General features: G+C 31.0%; 2 protein-coding genes across 3 annotated transcripts; one reads left to right on the top strand and one right to left on the bottom strand.

Moving 5' to 3' along the window:
- Positions 1-200: 200 nt before the first annotated feature.
- Positions 201-12508, bottom strand: LOC129908863 (AP-1 complex subunit beta-1). 2 transcript variants are annotated; one of them, XM_055985669.1, is made up of 8 exons: positions 12379-12508; positions 8902-9012; positions 8651-8821; positions 6202-6228; positions 2676-2861; positions 1925-2611; positions 1060-1869; positions 201-1001 (listed from the first exon to the last, which is right to left on the bottom strand). In XM_055985669.1, the coding sequence occupies exons 2-8, from the start codon at positions 9007-9009 to the stop codon at positions 213-215; spliced, it is 2778 nt and encodes a 925-aa protein (XP_055841644.1). In that variant the 5' UTR covers positions 9010-9012; positions 12379-12508; the 3' UTR covers positions 201-212. The 2 variants fall into 2 exon arrangements, with proteins under 2 accessions (XP_055841644.1, XP_055841645.1); XM_055985670.1 differs by lacking the exon at positions 6202-6228.
- Positions 12509-14363: 1855 nt separating this feature from the next.
- LOC129908874 (Golgi resident protein GCP60) lies at positions 14364-18398 on the top strand. Its single transcript, XM_055985691.1, has 4 exons — positions 14364-14593; positions 14669-15105; positions 17492-17848; positions 17914-18398. The coding sequence occupies exons 1-4, from the start codon at positions 14497-14499 to the stop codon at positions 18319-18321; spliced, it is 1299 nt and encodes a 432-aa protein (XP_055841666.1). The 5' UTR covers positions 14364-14496; the 3' UTR covers positions 18322-18398.
- Positions 18399-19229: the final 831 nt, after the last annotated feature.

Below are 19229 nucleotides of genomic sequence, written 5' to 3'. Positions count from 1 at the left end.
AAAAGTTTAACTTTATGTATATTTATACTCATGATTTTGTCACAAAATTTTTAAGTGAAAGTGTGTTTCATAAACATATTTTTTTCTAATTTTTAATACTTTCATTTTTTAGCTGTTCCAAAACTAAAGATTATCATTTATATATGCTTGATTATTCGAATACAACGATAGTTTATTTGTTTATGATATTTATTTATTAATTTTGTTTATTCTTAAGCAGAACGAATAATGGCTTCATATGCAGCGAAAATCATTGGAGCAACTTCAACTGATCTTGATTTCAAACTGAGTGTTGCATCTGGATTGCCAGGTTGTAATTTGAGCTCGAGAAGAACCCAAATACTATTGGTTAATTTAAGTGATTGATAGAGCATATCTTGACCTTCGACATTTCTCTTGGCAATGGTAAATATATTGTTGGCGGTCATTTTTGATGCAATAGCATCGGTATTGCCATTTACACCAGACAAACTGTACTGCACTTCATTGGCAGCTGGAATTTCTTTCCATGTTGTAAGAAATACACGTTTGTCCAATTGTCCATCTTCGGCAAACAAAACATTTCCATGTACCAGACAGGCAAAGTAAAAGATATCCACGTTGTTCTTAACTGCAACTTGCAAATTGTTGAGGGGTTCCATGCGTTGAACTGGTCCAGTGGTACCCATCGGGAGACTGGCTTCACAACTTTGTGTTGGGGCTAGTGGTGCTACCTGAAGAGGTGATGCGGGAACAAGACCGAAACTGTTTTTGTTTAATTGAATGGCAAAAGCACTCATTGCTTGCATTGCCCGGTTGGTGAATGTGAGGTCCATTGAAATTTGACCATTTCGGCGGGAGAATGTTCCCTGAATTTCCAATCCTTTGCCCTTTTCAGCTGGTAACCAGATTATTTTTGGAATTTGAACCATTGGTGAGATGCCACCAGAGCCCAAGCCAAATATGTCACCCAAAAGGCCAGATGTTCCTCCAGTCACAGGTTCAGTTGGTCCAGTTCCAAGCTACATATAAAAGAAATACATTAGTTTATATCTATTAAATCATAAATATTCAATTTACCAAAATGTCCAAGCCACCACCTAACAAATCAATATTATTAGCTGCTGGTACTGCAACAGGAGCGGCAGGTGTGTTGATGTCCATTGAGAGCAGATCCCCAATAAGGGATTCTTGATTGGGAATCACAGTAGCCTCAGATTGAGACTCTGCTGGGGCTTCAGCTCCAACAGTACGATTAGGAAGTGACTTACGCACTCCAGCACCTCGACCTTCAACAAATGCAGTTGGTGGCTTATGGTAGACACTTGCCAAAGAGCTAATGTGACATATAAGTTCATCTAAAAGTGTTGGTTCAAGCAAATCAGTTTCTTCTGAAATCAATGGTTTGTCAGCCAACACAACCTCCTTAGCAGCAGCTGGATCTGTTGATAGCAAACGCCAATAGATAAAACCACGATCACGTAAATCAGGATTATCAGAATCCTGAGTGGCCAAAGAGAGAACATGTTGAACCAACTCTTGGGTATCTGATGGGCGCTTAAGGAAAAGCTTAACCACAGCGGTCAACAATTGCAATTGTACTTGAGCGTTTTCGTCTGGAAAACCTTCAAGGAAACTGTCCAACAACTCATCGGCATTGTCAATACGCTCTGCATATTCGCCAATAATCCAAACCATAGAAGCTCGGGCCTCTGGTTCATCGAGGGTGTCGAGGTTCTCACAAAGAGTACTAATAATACTCTCGTATTTGTTTGGATATTTTCTAAAGATATCCTTAATTACTACTATGGCTTCTTGAACAACATAATTCACTTTAGTTTGAATCAGATCCAATAAAGTAGAAACACATCGTTCAGCAGATGGTTCAACCTGGAAAAAATAATGTTTTTAAATTGAATTGTTTTGTCTTATATAAAAACTTCACCTTAATTGCACACCGACCAATAGCTCTTACTGCTTTACGAACAAAATCAACATCAACCTCAGTAGCGTATTCCTTCAACTCACTCAATACCTGAGCAATATTGCTCTGATTGGCCAAACGAATCATAATATCCAATTTCTCCAACTTAACATAGATAGGATCGTTGTATTTGACGAAGAACACTTTCATTTCGTGCTTGAGAATATCTGGTCTCTTTTGGACAATCAAATTGATGTTACGCAAAGCTACATACTGTACTTCTGGCTCTGAAGATAATAAAGTCACCAATGGTGGTGCTAGTTTCTTTGTCAGAGTGGAACAGAAGTCACTATCACTCGATAGCATTTCTAGCAATTTCATCAGTACTTTGACTGCACTAAGAACAACAGCAGCATTTGCATGAGCTAAACGTGGAGTTATACGTTCACAAATTGATTGAGCTTCACGTTCATCCTTGGGACTATAGTTGGCCAACGAATCCAAGATAAATACTTGTCCCCATTCGGTACATTCATTAAGTGCTGTCAGCAATTTATTTATGGTAACAGAGTTCATTTCAACTAATGGCTGTCCAGATTGACTGGATTCATTGATTTCACTTAGGGCAGCTACAGCATTGGCAACTACCATGGGATTTGAATCAGATAACAGATCCTTCAATTGATCTAAAAATCCTTGATCTTCAACCTGCAGGCAAAAAAAAAACTTGTGTTTAATTTATCGACTATTTTATTTATGTTTGTGTACAAACCATTGACGAGGAAATATCATATAATTTAGCAACGCAAACGGCAGCAGTCTTCCTTACATAGGGATCCTCATCCTTAAGACATTTTCTTAATGGTTCACAAAGGTATTCGGTGATTTTATCAACACGAATGCATCCCATCGTTCGGACTGCTAAGGCTCGAATCAGTGGGTTGGAATCTTCGCAATCCTAAAAAAATGATTGAAAATATTTATTATACGAATGACCATTCGAATGTTTAAGCCTTTTTTTTTTTTTGTTTGAAAAAGAGAGATTAAAGCCGAAAAACAAACAGGATATATGTATTAATGTAACATCAACGCACTAATGTTTTAAAAATAATTAAGTAAACTTTATAATAAAAATAGGGTTTACTTTGAAATATGTATTAGAATGGGATTGGGTACTAAGTTTGTGAGATTATAACGATATAAATTTATGTTATGTACACTTATTTTATGTTGGTTTTTATGAAAAAAATTGATTTTGTACATTATAGGCCTTATTCTGCCAATGAGTGTGGGTGAAATTATTCGATTTGTTTTTTTTTTTTTTTCAATTTGTTTGCACATTTTCGTGGCATAAATTCTGTTACAAACGTTACATTTTTTTAATAACTTTTAATAAGGAATATGGTTCAACAGTTAAAATCATCTTCAGCAGTGTTTTCGCAAGACTTTGAAGTCCAGTCAGTAAAAATTTGATACAGAGTCCAACACCAAGACCAAACTGGGAATAATTTCTTTTTCTTCCATTAAAAATGAACGGGGATAAATACTTTGGAGCTTTAAAATCAGATTGGATTTTGAGCGTTTTTTGCTTAAGTTTCCATAATTATCACGAAAACACGGCTTTTCAAAGAAAGCTTTTGGGGGGAAATAAGTCAAGAGAAGAAATTTAAGACCCTGAAAAGCTATGATTCACAGAAACTAAACAGACAAATTGCAGTCCGTCCTGCTTGCATGTTAAGAAAATGAAAAACATGAACCGTGTCAAGGCCAGAAGACTCAAATATGCTTTAGAAGGAATCAGGGGGCCTATTCTGGTTCTGTGAATAAGTGAATCAAAAAGATTTTCACTTTTTCCCTCTTTAAAGCGATTTTCGTTCTCTAAAAATTAAAAGAAATTGTGCCATCATTGAGTGTATTGCTAGAGAAATCATATGTTGGTTTGACGTCGACAACCAATTCCATTGATGTTCTTATCGACAAAGCGAGAATGGTTTTTTTTAGACCAAATGAATCAAAAAAGTGAAAACAATGTAAAAACTATTTATTCGTTTCACTTATTCACAAAACCAGAATAGGCTGCTAGGTGCTTAATGTTCCAGAAACTAATATCAGTTTTAAGTCTATTTAATTTCGTAACAGAACTTATGACACTACTGCGTATACCTACCAATATTCCGTTGACATTTTTAAAACGAAAAAAATTCGGTCATAGGCAGAATAAAACTGTATGTCGATGATCAAATACAAGCTTAACTTAACGAGGGATCAAAAAACATTGATATATTTTAAAAGACATACATAGATTGAAACATTTGCGCTTCTAAGCTATTCTAGTGAATAATTCTATTTGTATAGGTAAGCTTCAAAGACGATTATTTTTGATTTATGATTAAAAGCTTTAACAATATGAAGATCTGTCGTGTAGTCATCATGTGATTATAAGGTAGTTGTTTGAAAGGGATCATGCTAAACATTGTTATTTTTTTGATAAATAAATGATTAACAAAATACACTCATAATTATGATTAGGAATTGAAATAAAGTATTTACTTCCCAGTAGCAGTTGAAAGATGGTAGAACAACAGAAACAAAAAGAAACAAACGGTTTATAAATATAGTAGCCACACATTCAATTAAATGTTTGGGTGTGAGCATGTATATTTGTTATGGCAGATGTTTTTAATATGACATTTTCAACTTTTCGCAAACTTTTTTCATAAAATTAGGAAAACCGTACAGCAAATTTATTACAAAATATTGTATTTCTAACCTAACCTAACCTAAACAAAGAACCTGTAGCGAAATTATCTTAACCAATTTCGGACTCGCTTGCTGAGATTCTGTCACACAAAATTTTAGAAGTCCGAATTGAATACACTTTTTTTTCACTGAAAAACAATCTCTAAAACCTGCTATGAGTTTGTCTTTATTTTTGTGGTTTCAAATTACTAGAGAAACCCTCACCCGCTTCGCGAAATATGCTAGTAAAAAAAGGATTAATGGTGGGGAGTCATAGTTGCGATGCAACAGTTTTGGAAATACTTTTTTTTTTTGTTAAAAACGTATCCTATGACTTTCATTAAAAAATACATCGTAATCTGGAGTAAAGGGAAGATAACGGCGAATTTACTACGTGTTTCGCAAATTTTTTTCGTAACTCTGCAAACATTTAAATCGTAAAAATACCAGATTTGATATTTTCAATTTTAAAATGAAGCCAAACTAAGATTGTGATCTTATTCACTTTTACAAATAAAAAAAATAAAACATATAATTCAAAATTTTTCGAATTTGCATTATTTCATGTCACCCAAAGTACCTCCTTGGGACATACAAAATTCTTAAATAACATAACTGAATTCAATTTCAACCCTAACATTATTACATAGAAAAAATTTTTAAAACAAAATGTTTCGATATCAAAAAAAACCTTGCAAGGTCAAGGGATAAGGAGTAGGTAATATCTTACATTAAAAAAAGTAATCTGTACATGAATTCCTTTTTACTCAAGGCTGATTTTTCAGCAGATCTAGTTCCATGCATTTTTTTAAACAAGATCAATATATCTTATATAGCAGGCCTAAATATTCAGAAAACAAGGAAATTTTAGAAAATTTAAAACCCCAAAAAATATAACAAAAACTTATTTTTAAGATTGTGTTCGAGGGGTACGAGAAGGAAAAATCAGTATCGCAACAAATTCCTAATATAGTGTTTCTGTACCAAAACACAACTTAGAGATGGTACAAACTGTTGTATTGGGTTATTAATGGAATGTACTACTGTGTAGTATCATTAATGAATTCTTACCGCAAATTTAAAAAAAAATATAGGGGTAGATAAAGCTTACCTGTGTCAACATTGTATTCACAAAAAACAGATTTCAATTTCAAACCCTGATATTTAACTTATTAAAATAAGGCAAAAAAAAAATAGGGCCATTATGTTTGTTTTAATAAAAACTTTAAGATTGCTGTTAGATATTTACAAAACAGGTTAAAAAATTCGAATTAATTTTAATGAAGAATGTTTATATAATGAGTTTTGTGTTTAAAAGGTCTGACATAATAAAGTCGAATCATCCTCTCTCTCTCTATATCCTTACCCTTCAACTCTCCAAGTAACAAATATTGTCAACAAAAATAAAAACATAAATGCATTTATGATTTTTGATCTGTTGTGTAATCAACACAAAAATGTTTGCAAAAAAAAAAAAAAAATACAATCGCATAACATTTCAAAACAAAACTGCAAAACAATATCATGAAAAAAAAAAACATAATTTAAACAAACTTTACCTGAAGTAGTCGAGAAGAGGGCAAATCCTTAAATATATTTTTAGCATGAATTAAAGGAAAACATAAGAAAACTCATTCATTTTAATATAGTATACTCCTACTTTGTCACATGATTAATATTTATTTTAAATTATTACAAATGATAGAATTTGTTTGTAATAAGTATGGATAATGTAAGGAATTTGCTCAAGAAATTAATAAAAATTAATTAATTGAAATACAAGTAGTTTTTTTTCACTGCTTATATTTGATCAACTTAACAAAATAATATTTCACACACAAAACTACAGTTGCATTTTTTGTGTAAAACACTTTTATTGACTAAATTTTCCATTTCAGTAAAGTGAGGGATTTGACAAAAATACGGGATACGATTTTTTATAAAATAATATTTCTCGTATCGAAAAAATAAATACAGTGTGAAAAAATATCACTCAAAGGCCTCCAAAAACAAAACAATAACAAAGCTCTCTATCAAAAAATGTATCATTTGGTTGAAAAACTAATACATTTTTATACCCTTCTTTTTGGCCAAGTTTTCCATTTAAACAAAAATAAACACTACTTTTAGGGCTGATTTTTTAATCACTAGTCCATTAAAAGAATAGTGTGAACATACAAAACATACAAAGCAATAAGCTCTAACTGAGGTTTAAGTGAATTCACTTTAAATAAATAAACTCTTAAATTAATGATATAAAATCGGAGGATGTGCACAAAGAACTGATTAATAAGAATTTCCAGAAATTATGACTGGTATTCTTTTTTTTACTAAAACCATAGGAAGTGGCAATAATCCAAAAGCGGATATGGAACCAAATGTATATTATTAACAAAAACCGCATCTCTCTTAATGCCTCGGCGAAAATAAGACGAGCCTTTTATCTATACAAACTTGGAAGGCAGACACCTTCATGAAAACAAAATTTAAAGATTAATACCGAACTCTCAGACGAAAGAAGATAGAAGGTAAAAATGTCTGTTGACAATTTCTAATGAAGGCTAATGTCCTCAAGCTTCACCAGGTGCTCAAATGATCTATCTACGGACACATGACCAAAACAAAAGCCTACCTCTTTTGAGAAATTGACAAAACTTCCAAGAAGATCAATTTCATGAACTAGTGTATCTCTGCATAAAAGCTTATTAGAATCCGTTAAAATACAAATGAGTAAAATTTTTGAAATACACATTTTTGAATTTTCGAAAAAAGTGTGAATGATTTGTATGTGTTGATTAATCATTTTCTTTTAAATGGCATACAAATTTTGTTTGTAATCCTTGAAAATATTTGTATATAAAAAATATTTATGTATGTATTTATTTTAGTAAAACAATTTTATTTTTCTGCTGTTTTCAAAATTGTTTTCAAAGATTTTTTACAAACATTTCATTTTGTTAACATTTCTTATACAATTAAATTAAAATTAATCACTTATGATTTTTTGCATAAAATGTGAAAATATACCGACTGAAAGCTCTAGAAATCCAACCAAAACTCACAATCCTAATTAACAATTAGGAAGAGGAAACCTTAAGTAGATTGTACAGATAGAGAATTTCCTTAACCAGCTTCAAATACGTAGCTTGAAACAGTAAGGTAGAGAATTTGGATGAGGAGGTGGTCGAACTTAGATTTTAATTTCCAAAAAAAATGCTCTAAATAATGACTTCATTTTTTTTAACTTCTTCAATTATCTTATGAAAAGACTTAGTCCCAAAATCCATTGAATTTTAAGTCAAATAAATTTTATTTCTTCGTTGGCTAAAGGAAGAATTTATTAAATTTAAAGTCGCAATAACCGTGAAATTTTAAAATTTGTATACGATATGACCGATTTTTAATTTTTGATGTCGACATTAAATATAACGTAGAGTGAATCAGTTGGGTCTTAATTTAAAAAAAAAAAAACTAATTAATTTACAGAAAATTTACCTACATGGCTTTTCTATTCAAAAAAATGATGATAATATATTTTTGAATTAAAAAAACTACCTTGGTTCTACAAAATTCCGTTAACATTTTAAAAACAAATTTATTCTAATTGCAGTTATTTCGGTTAAGGTTTTGTTTTTTGATACTGTTCCTTTGAGAACTAAAGATTTAAAGTGAAGACAGCAACATTTGTTATGTGCTCTGCAAATTTCCTGTGAACAGTTTCCAGTAAATAATTTTGGAATAATATATAATAATTCACAGGAAGCCCTCTTCTCTCCTGGAGAAAAGTTATTAATATTTATTAAAAATATTTTTAAAAATTATTAATAAACCATATTAACCAACAAAGGGATTAAAGTATTTCTTAGAATTATTCAAAAATTAATTCTATGAAAAAATTTAATATACAGTTTATTATTTCTTTTTTTTTTTCGTTTTTTGTTAGAGATTATAAAAATAAATTAGTTCAAAAATTAATAAAAAATAATAAGTAATTTATGTTTTACTCACTTTAACAAATGTATTAACAGCCATTATAGCCATATCCGGTTGTGACTTGGCATAGTTCATCAAATATAGATAAACTAATTTTTTTAATTCCAAATTATCGGTCTGCATACAGTTGACTACATCCGGGAAGAGTGCTGAGACATCTTTTCCCACTGTCATGCTTGCAATGACCTATTAAAATGAAAATGTATTTAAAAAAAAAAATACTTTTTAGTTAGAAATAAGTTTTATCTTTTTGAAAGGGAATATACCTTCTTTACAGCTTCCTTTTTTTTTTCTTTTTTGTCATTGTTTAACTCGGATTTGAGCTCAAAGATTTCACCCTTTTTGGTTGTTGTAAAATACTTGGAGTCAGTCATTTTCTAAAAAGAAATAATTTGTTAAGTTTTAATTAATTTGAAAAATGATAGGGAAGAGTGCAGAAGAGGTTCTTGAACTAACAAAAGTTAAAAAAAATAGGAAAACTACTTTAACTTCGAGTGGTCAGATTAATAGTCAAGGATAATAAATTGCTATAGATAGGTAGGGTGAATGCATTAATACCCGAATAGTTAACTTAAATTCCAAAGTTAAAACGCTTTTAAAAAATTATGTATTAAAAAAAATTTAAATAATTTACGAAAGGTATAAGAATACTGTATTATAAAAAATAAGACTGTGTCGATGAGTACAAACGTTTTTTTATAAAAAAATAAAAATGAAGGAATGTCATTTTCACCAGAAGTTGAACACTAGGTGCCTTATTCCGAACAATTAGGTGCCTGTATTCCAAACACCATACATTTCAATAGATTTCTTCCAGTATTTTAGAAAAATACTCTTTTATAATTAATAATTTAAATAGCAAAAATATGGAACCTACAAAGTAAACATAAATGTTTCATAAATATTTATAAAAAATAGGAAACATGCCTATATGGTATGGTTCTGGCTTCAATTTTTTTGCTTTTATTTCGAACAGTTTAAAATAGAATTAAATGAAAACTATTTTGAACAAATTTCAATAAAAATGAATTACTTTTTCTAAAGTTTAAACTAATACATAGAATCATAAAACTTATCTTAAAATATATTTTCGTTCAAATAAACACTATTTCATGTGACCACCGTTTATTTTACAAAAAAAAAAGTATAATAATTTCTCGCATATTAATCTTTCAACAGACTAAAAGCTGTTTGAATAAAATTCATTTACGAGCGAGATATCGCAAGGAGAGATTGAGAATAGAATATAGATTCTAATTTAAGCAGATTTTTACTTTAAACAGTACAAAACAGTTTGTTTTTAAATATTTAAGTGCTGCTGTTGCTGTTCGGAAATAGGTGCATCCACCCTACCTACCTATTGGAAAAAAAATTGTAACGAATATAACATTTTAGAAGACTATTAAGTGGGTCCAATAACAAAAATGAAACGACCAGTATTTCGAAATCTTACACCATTGCAGGCCATTTACCTGCTGAAAAAAAAATTATTTTTCTTAATCTAGAGTTAATACGTAAAAGTTGCTTGACTTCTTAGGACTTTTTATATAGAAATAAAGAAAATGTAATTATTGTAGGTATAACAAAAAAACATAAAAATCGTTTTTCAAAATAATAAAACATCTGAAATCAAATTGCCCTCCAAAACCAGTATGCAATTTCATTTGTTGAACTAACATGCATTTTTAGAAAAAAAAATTTCAAAATCGTTATAGCCGTTTTTAAAAAACTAATTTTGTATTAATGATTTTTTTGGAAAAAAAAATTTTAAAATAAAATTGGTATGCCATTTTGTAAAAATCACTAATCAACATCTAAAACCAGAATTTCAAAAAATTCAATTCCCGTTTTTGAAAATTTGATTTTTCAAAAAAAAATTTGAGATTTTTTTTAAATCCAAAAATTAATTATTTTAAAAATTTTATTTTTGGCTTATATGTATTAAAATTATATAAATGCTTTTTTACAAAAAGTTTCGTTGAAATCGAATAAGTAGTTTCGGAGCAAATCGGATTAAATCGGATTAAAAAAAACGGTTCTGTGGCAGGTACCGTTAATAATGATTTCCAAAAACTAATTTTTTCCTTAAAAGATAGATCTTGTCCAAAAACTTATATTTGAATTTAAAAAAAAAAAATCGTTGGAGCATTTTCAAGCAATTTCAACTTTACTAAAATCGATATATGACAGGTACCGTTAATTTTGGTCCAAAAAAATTAATTCCGAAAACCCCTCTGGAGAGTCGCCAAATAACGCTACATACCAAGTTTGATGTTAATCGGTCCATTCGTTTAGGCTGTAGCTTCGTATACAGACTGACAGCCAGACGGACTTCCGAGACCCACTTTTTCATCGTAATGTCATGGAAAAATGTTATCTCAACTTTACAAAAGATTCAAATCTAACATTGGCGTACTTATAGTACGTTCCATAATGATGTAATCATTTATTCTCGTTCCGTGTACAAGACAGCCGGCTTCTCTAATCTCCACCACTCCGTGCTGAAGAAATCAATAAGAATTTTCAGAAGCAAGGTAAAAATATTTGTTTGGACTATTGGGTCGTTGAACTCGCAAGCCCTTTCCGAATTATGTTTATTAAGGACCAATTAGAAAATGCAATACTATCTACTTAATGCAGACTGATTGATGTCAAGTTAATAAAACGATTTGACGATTAAAGTAAAGCAATATTCTTTTAAGAACGGCAGACTTTGCAAGAAAAAAACCCAATAAATATGTAATGTCGTTTTCTATTGACTTTTGAGATTTTTGTGTATAATTCTCAGATTTTCAACTGCAAATAGAATATGAAATCTAGTTTTGTAATTGTGTGCGAAATCTGTGCGTATAAAAAAAATAAAACAACAACAAATGTTCAGACAAATGTCAAACAGAGGAGTGTCTGTGAAAGTGCGTGTGTTTGTATGCGTGAATCTTGATAAAAATCCAGAATCAGATTCTTGAATCTCAGATTCATTTTTTTGTCATTTTTTTGAATCTCAAGACGCAAATAGATCATGAAATCTGAGATTTGTCCACTATTTCCCCTCTTCACCCCCCCTTTCAGCTGTCAAATTCACAAATCTCATTCTGAGATTCGTCAATAGAAAACGACATAAAACATATTTACAGCCAAAGAAGAGCTGTCATGTCAAGTTTAGTAACCTATTTATCTTTCTTGGCAATCAATTCAATTTTACTGGCCAAAAATATTTGTAAAAGTTATTATTAGGAAAATGAATTTTTCCAATGTAATTTTTAATTTAATTTTTAAAAATATCATTTTGTACAAAAAATGTTAACTAAGATAGGTACTTAATTTATGAAGCCGGACATTAGTAACTACCCTGAAATGGAACCTTTATAATTTCAACAAATTAAAGTGAAACCTAATAATGACTCAAGCTTTTCATAAAATTGTTCTTATTATTATGAATGTACCTAGTAGGTTAACATTTAATTAAAAATAAATTAACCCTCATTCAAATTGAAGATACAATCAGTATTTTTGTTTTTTTTTTTTTTTATTTTTATTTTTCTGTATTGTATTTAATTATAAAAAAAATATACTTTTTTTCCGAAATTTTGTTTGCCACAGGGGCGTTTCGAAGATATTTTACCCAGATAAGAAATCAAAATTAAGTTCCTAGATGCCTTTTAAAACTTGTTTAATATAAATATTACTAATATTTATTAAAACTTATTCCAAAATGTATTTATTTAATTAATTTTTAAACTTACAATTCACTTTAAATTGAACAAAATTACTTCTGAATTTTTATATCTGATTCTTTTTCTTTTCCTTCGCCTCTACTTTTTTCTTCGAAGAAAATTTTTTTGACAGAAAACCAATTTTCGATTTTTCATCATTTCATCAATAGTTCTGTTTGTGTAGACAAATATTTTTACAAAAATGTGCGTTCGTAAATGAAACTATTATTTCTTTAAGGAATGACCAACCACATCGAGAAAGTATGCGTAGCGATACCATGGTATAAAAAGAGAAGGTATGATCATTAGAAAAAACTCTGTATCGAGAACTGTAAAAACTTAAAAATGGCTACTTAAGGTTTTGACAGCTGCCCATTGAAATTTTTGTTGTAAACAAATTTGTCTTGGAAATTGTTGTTGCTTTTGACTTTGCCAAACAACCTGACTGGTTAAGGCTTGGCCACACTGGAGGGTATGCGGTAGCGGTACGGGTAGCGGTGAGGGTACTTGTATGAAAAAAATTCCAAACTGACACATCAACGTTCAGGTGTGGAATTTTTTTAGTACAAATATCGTTACCGCTATACCGCATACCCTCCGGTGTGGCCAAGCCTTTAAGGCTTGGCCACACTGGAGGGTATGCGGTAGCGGTACGGGTAGCGGTGAGGGTACTTGTATGAAAAAAATTCCAAACTGACACATCAACGTTCAGGTGTGGAATTTTTTTAGTACAAATATCGTTACCGCTATACCGCATACCCTCCGGTGTGGCCAAGCCTTTAGGCTATTGAAAAATCACCGTGTAGCCCGGCACTTTGATAGGGTTAAGGCTTTACATACACCACTTTTTGAAAAAGTACAAAAATGAAAATATTTTTTTTCTGGCTAGCTCAATTTTTTTTTGAGAAAAAGAGTATACAAATTGTTTTTTAAACCAAAAAATAAGCTTTCGGCATCATTATTTTCATTATTTTTGTCTGAAAAACTGTCACAAAATGAGTTTGAAAATTTTCATTTTTTGACTTTTTGCAAAAAGTGGCCGTTGTAGTAAAAATACAAATTTGTGTAGGTTCAGGACCTGCCTTAACAGAAATCTGAACTTGCCTTTTCTTGTGGCTGACAGTTCCGCAAGTATTCCCTTCAAGCAAACAGGTCCGACCTCGGTCCGAATCCGCTCCGCCTGAGGCGGAGCTGAGTCCGACTTCGGATCAGAAACTGGTCCGAAGGCGGCTCAAATTAGTATGGAAATTATAATCACCGCGAAGTCGATTGCATATGTATTGGTGTGGTGAAAATCTCCATTCCGAGAAAACGGAGCCGAAGGCGGACCTGAGCCGGAGCAGCGAAAACCTACCAGAAAGAGGAATAAGAAAGGGATGACATTTCGCATTTGCGACCAAAAAAAGAACAAGATTTATTTTTTTTTCACTGAAACTGTTTTATTTTTTATTTTATTTTGGCAAACGAAATTTTCACAATAAATACAATATAAAACAATAACTTTTTTTTTATTTTATTTCATTTGATGCTGCTGCTGTTGTTGGTGTTTTTTTAGATTCCCAATCGCATGTTTCACCTTCTAGATTTTTCTTCATCTACAACACAAGAAGAAACAACATTTTAACCCAAACACTTTGAGCGATATATAAAACATACCTTTTTTGTTTTCCATATTGTTTATAATTTAATAAAATTGTTTATAATTAATAAACTAACATTATACAAACAACGACACGAGACACGACGCGACCAAACACTTCAACAAAAAATAACAAAATGACGCTTTGGCTCTTGTTGGCCTTGTCTTTCTTTTCCTTTTCTCATTTTTCACCACGCTTCTCCTTCGACTTTTGTGTTCATACACAAAAAGTTGCAAGTGTGTGAGTGCAACCCCTTTTTTCGCGTTCTGAGGGCGGAGTATCTTTGTTGAACTCAGTTTTCTTGCTTGAAGGGTTTAAACGCAACGTGTAAAACAAACAAACCTACAAATTTTGTCTTGTCAAATACAAAAAAAAAAAAAAAACCAAGACAAAAGTTGTGGTCACTTTTTTTTTGGTGAATCGAGAAAATTGTCGAATTTTTTTTTTACATCCTACCGAAATTGTTATGTGAAATATCCTTGCCAAAAATTAATAAAAACTTAGAATAATGGCTAAATATGTTGAAAACGATCCACTTTTACATGAAGAAAAATGGGGAATGCCTCTGCGAGAACTTTATCGTCTGGCGCTGACATTCTACAAACGTAAGCAAACAACTGCAGCAAGCCAACGCAATTCAATTTTTTTTTTCTTCTCTATATCTTTTATCTTTTGCATAGAAAACTCTGGCAAGGCTATTCATTTATCCTATGAAGACAATTTAAAACTAGTCGCATTCACAAATCAAGCAAATAATGGACCTTTCGATGAGAAATGTGCTCCAGAATTGGGAATCTTCGATGTTATTGGCAAAGATCGACGATTGCATTGGCAACAGCTTGGTGATATTAGTAAAGCCCAAGCAATGGAAGGTTTTATCAATCTTTTAGATAGAATGTGTACTTCATTTAAGCCATATATCGAAGCTGTTAAACAGGACAATGAGACAAAACTTAAATTAGAGCTGCAAAAGAAGCAGGAAGCGCTTAAGTTGTTGGAAAAGGAGAAGGAACTACAAGAAAAACAGCAACAAGAGGAAGAGGAGAGATGCAAGGAGGAAGTACAACGACGACAGCTCAAAGATGCCCTCAATCAGCAAACATATCAGCAATTTAAAGTGAGTTTTACATCTATTCTTGAAAATCCTTAGAAACCCTTGGAAACCTGTTGGTCTATTTTCATTCAAATGTTAGACCTTAATTTGACAAACGTGTACCTATAAAACAAGTACAGTTAAATTGCTTTATTGATTATTGTTATCATCGTTCTGTAGAACGATTAAAAGTAATTAAAACTCTATTTTTGTTTTTAACTTATAATAACACTTCTGTCATTTCTTCTTTTTCTCGACAAAATAAAAAATTCCCAACTTTAATAATTAAAAAATCTTCGGGCTCTTAGAAAATTTCAATTTTTTTTTTATCATATGGGCGTTAGATCTTAAGAAAGCATTTGATTCTTTGTTACATGAACGTCTCATTGTTTAAATGATCTCATTAAATTTCCCAGTCAATGGGTCATATGCATAAAAAATAGTAAATGCTTTTACTTGAAAAATTGAAAGAATGAACTTTTTCATCCACATTTTGTGCATATCAAATCTAGTTTATACTTATTAATTTCATATTGCTAGTACATATTTACTATTACTATTTAGTATTTTATGCATACGAGACAATGTTATTAAAATTTTAATCAGCTTTTTATCAAACCGTTATGTGACTCTAATTTTTCAAATCTAGTCCAAGTCCATACTGGTGTCCCGCAAGTTTTCTTTCTGGGCGCTTTTGTCTTCAACATTTTCATTCACGACTTTCCATCTTCGATAGGTGCTTCACAAAATGTTCAATAGCCTGACGACACAGTAATATTTGCCTTCCATAAAAGATGAAGACCATAATCAAGCGATTCATCATTTTGATAAATGGGACATTTCACTCACTCTCAAAAATATGAATCAATATTTTTCATAAATGCTTCATCTCGAGGTCATTACTTGGCAGTCAAGATTTATCAATAAAAATACGAAGCTTCTTTTGTCTAAGTATCTTATTCGACCTATACTTGCTTATGGCTTTACTTCTTGGTTCAAAATCTCCGCCACAGTATCTAAGGAATTTCAAATTTTCTAAAGACATAATATATATTAAGAAGTTGTATTGTTGGAAACTTGGATTAAAATGATATAAATAAATGCAATTATATACGACAGCTCCGAAATCAAACCTTGTCTCTGTTATCTTTTTGATATAGCAATCAAAAGAATACATTCATTTCGTAACCACGAAATCCAATGTATAACAAATGTGTATTCTGAAAATATTTATTTCAATTTATAAAGAGCGACGCATAGTGTCTTCAAATTAGTTTAGCCAATCCGAACTCTTTAACACTTCTCTAACAACCCCATAATAACGAAATTCTTTCTTACTTCTTCAGAAAAAGCAGCCATATCATAGATAGAAGATAAAAAATCATAATTTTTTTAATTTTTTTTTATCTTCAACTTTATTCTTAAATGAACTTATAATTTGTTCCTAAAATTGTTTTTGTTTATACATAACCTTTTGTTTAATTCTTTTAAACCTAAGTTTTTTCACTTGATAATTTGACAAAAACACAAGCTCTTTTTTATTTTAATTACTTTTTAGCTATTTTTTTAGTTTTAAGTTGAATAATATGTAATTTGTCCCGTAACTGTCCCGACAATGTGAAAAACAGCTCTCATGATTTTGATTAAAAAATATTTGTATAACAGTCCCTAACTAACGGTAACTGTTGATATAAATGATATCAAGGAAAATGTTCCCATAGAATTGTTTCACCTTTATACTAAAATTAAGAAAACTTATTTTAAAAATTGCATTTTTTTTTAAATCAATATTTTTAAAACAATATAAAACGAATATTAATTTTTTTTATAAAATTAAATAAAAAATATTTTTGAGTGGAAGACGTGCGATCCATGAGTGCATTTTGTTTGCTACGTTGCTTTGTTGGCGTTTTTTATTTCTATCTTCTCAGATTCTGTTCGCTTTCTTGTTTTTTTTTTTTTTGTCTTTTTATAAGTTATCTATTTAATATAAGATTTTATAAAACTGGTTTTTTGTATGTGAATTTTTGATCATATGATTGAAATATGTGAATTTTTGATCATATGTATGATTGAAATTTAAATTTTTAGGTTTTATTTGGGCTTTAATGATCTTTATTTTTGGATGCAATTAATGAAACACTAATTCATCTTTTTGTTACCCTACGTTTTGTTTTTTGTTCCGGTTCTCCCTCCCAGAAATATGGTCGCTGTACCTACACAACATATTAAATCTGTAAGGGTCTTTGAGCAGCACTAAAAATTGTTCCTTTTAAATCATATACATTTTTGTTAAGTTATGATATTTGGGAAATCCTGCTGCGGGTAGCTCTGCCAAAAAACACGCCTATTGTCATCAAAAATAAGTGTCAATAAATCTAAACACGAATTTAAATTTAATTTTTTATAGAGCTACGCTGTAAAACAGTTTCCAGGCAGTCCTGAGCAACAAGCTGTATTGATATGTCAATTACAAAAGGAACACTATCATCAATACATGCAACAACTTCACTTGCATTCCAACACAAAAACGCCAAACCTTTTGCAAAACGTCAGTGCAGAAGAACCTGAATCATTAGACTCGAAACAATCTGCTACATCAGAACAGAGTTTTTACGAGAAAAATAACGATTCTGACAACGAGGACTATGTTACAATATGCCCTGCGAAAATGTGGACTCGGCCAGACATTAAGGCATTCAAAAAGGAAGTTGCGGCGGGTCGGGGTGATGGTGTAATAAATGTTGGCCATGGAGATATTGTAACGGTAAGTAAAAGAAACCAAAATTAGTTTTCAGTTTTAATTTTAAATACCTATTTCAATTTGAACAGGTTCGTGTTCCAACAAATTCAAATGGAAAATGTATTTTCTGGGAATTCGCTACAGACAACTATGACATAGGATTCGGAGTATATTTTGAATGGAGCAAACCTTTGACAAATGATGTTACTGTGCATGTTAGCGAAAGCGATGATGATGACGAATTCAATGATGATGAAGATTTGAGTACACCAGAAGATTTAGAATGCGGTTCGGTATCGACTGAGAGAAGTCTTACAGCTGCTTACAAGCCGCCAATATCAATAATTGTTCCAGTCTATCGCCGCGAGTGTTTCAATGAAGTATATGTTGGATCACATGCTTATCCTGGTGATGGAGTTTATCTTTTAAAGTTTGATAATACTTTTAGTATTTGGCGCTCAAAAATGCTTTACTATAGGGTATACTATGAACGTTAGAGATTCGTTTTTTTTTTATATATATGAAAAGTTTATAATCTTGAAAAGAAGAAAAATAATATATATTTATTTGTTGTAATCTGATAAAATGGAACAGTAAAAGGAATTTATTTCGTTTTGTTGTGCGATTCTTGAAAAAAAAAAACTGTTTCAGATAATAAAATGTGTTTGAAGATATAAAACTAAAAAATATAGTATTACTTTTTCTTTGCTTTATTTTCATGTTATACAAGAAATGTGTCCATCCAAGACGGGACAAGTTACAGGAAACATTCATGAAATTTTCTGGGAGAAAAAATTATTTTCTGCTGCAGATGGAGAAAAAAGTTGGGATCAGTATCGTAAATTCTTTAGGAAATTAACCACAAAAATAACTTGTGATATGCGCTTGCAGGTAAACATATTGAGAAAATCGTTAATGTTATGATCTCGTCCAGTGTGCGTACCAATGTTGAGGTAAGGGAGACCCGAAAAAGAACCAGGGATAGGTAATCTTGGAACCTCTTTCGTGATTTCTTGGTCCTAAATATCATTTAATTAGTCATGCGTAGAATCGGCATATAATTATCATGCGTAGAATCGTCTAACGCGATAGTTGATAATCAAAAAACGATAATTCTGCTCCATAAATCGTCGATTTTTATTATTAATTATCGACTATCGCGTTAGCCGATTCCTCCCCAGCTTAGGTCCAATTTATTCACACTCCATTAAATTTAAAGTCGCCATTAAAAAAGGGAAATTTTAAAATTTGTATGCGATTTGACAGTTTTATAATTTTTAATGGAGCCTTTAAAAATAATGGAGAGTGAATAAATTGGGCCTTAGATAAGGGAATTAGAAATTAAAGGCAGATAACAATAGATTTTAAAGTAGAATTCCATTAGGGTTCAACAGACTACTCCATT

This window comes from Episyrphus balteatus, chromosome 2, assembly GCF_945859705.1.
Source record: "Episyrphus balteatus chromosome 2, idEpiBalt1.1, whole genome shotgun sequence".
NCBI classification, from domain to species: Eukaryota; Metazoa; Arthropoda; class Insecta; order Diptera; family Syrphidae; genus Episyrphus; species Episyrphus balteatus.
Note: the sequence above shows the minus strand (reverse complement) of the source record. Positions and strands in the feature narration are given on the sequence as shown.

Coding starts and splice junctions, on each gene's coding strand:
- LOC129908863 (XM_055985669.1), bottom strand. CDS start 9,009: ATGACTGACTCCAAGTATTTTACAACAACCAAAAAGGGTGAAATCTTT. Junction 6,229..8,650: donor CTGTTAATACATTTGTTAAA/GTGAGTAAAACA, acceptor AATATATTTAAG/GATTTGCCCTCTTCTCGACT. Junction 1,870..1,924: donor TTGGTCGGTGTGCAATTAAG/GTGAAGTTTTTA, acceptor TATTTTTTCCAG/GTTGAACCATCTGCTGAACG.
- LOC129908874 (XM_055985691.1), top strand. CDS start 14,497: ATGGCTAAATATGTTGAAAACGATCCACTTTTACATGAAGAAAAATGG. Junction 14,594..14,668: donor GGCGCTGACATTCTACAAAC/GTAAGCAAACAA, acceptor TCTTTTGCATAG/AAAACTCTGGCAAGGCTATT. Junction 15,106..17,491: donor AAACATATCAGCAATTTAAA/GTGAGTTTTACA, acceptor AATTTTTTATAG/AGCTACGCTGTAAAACAGTT.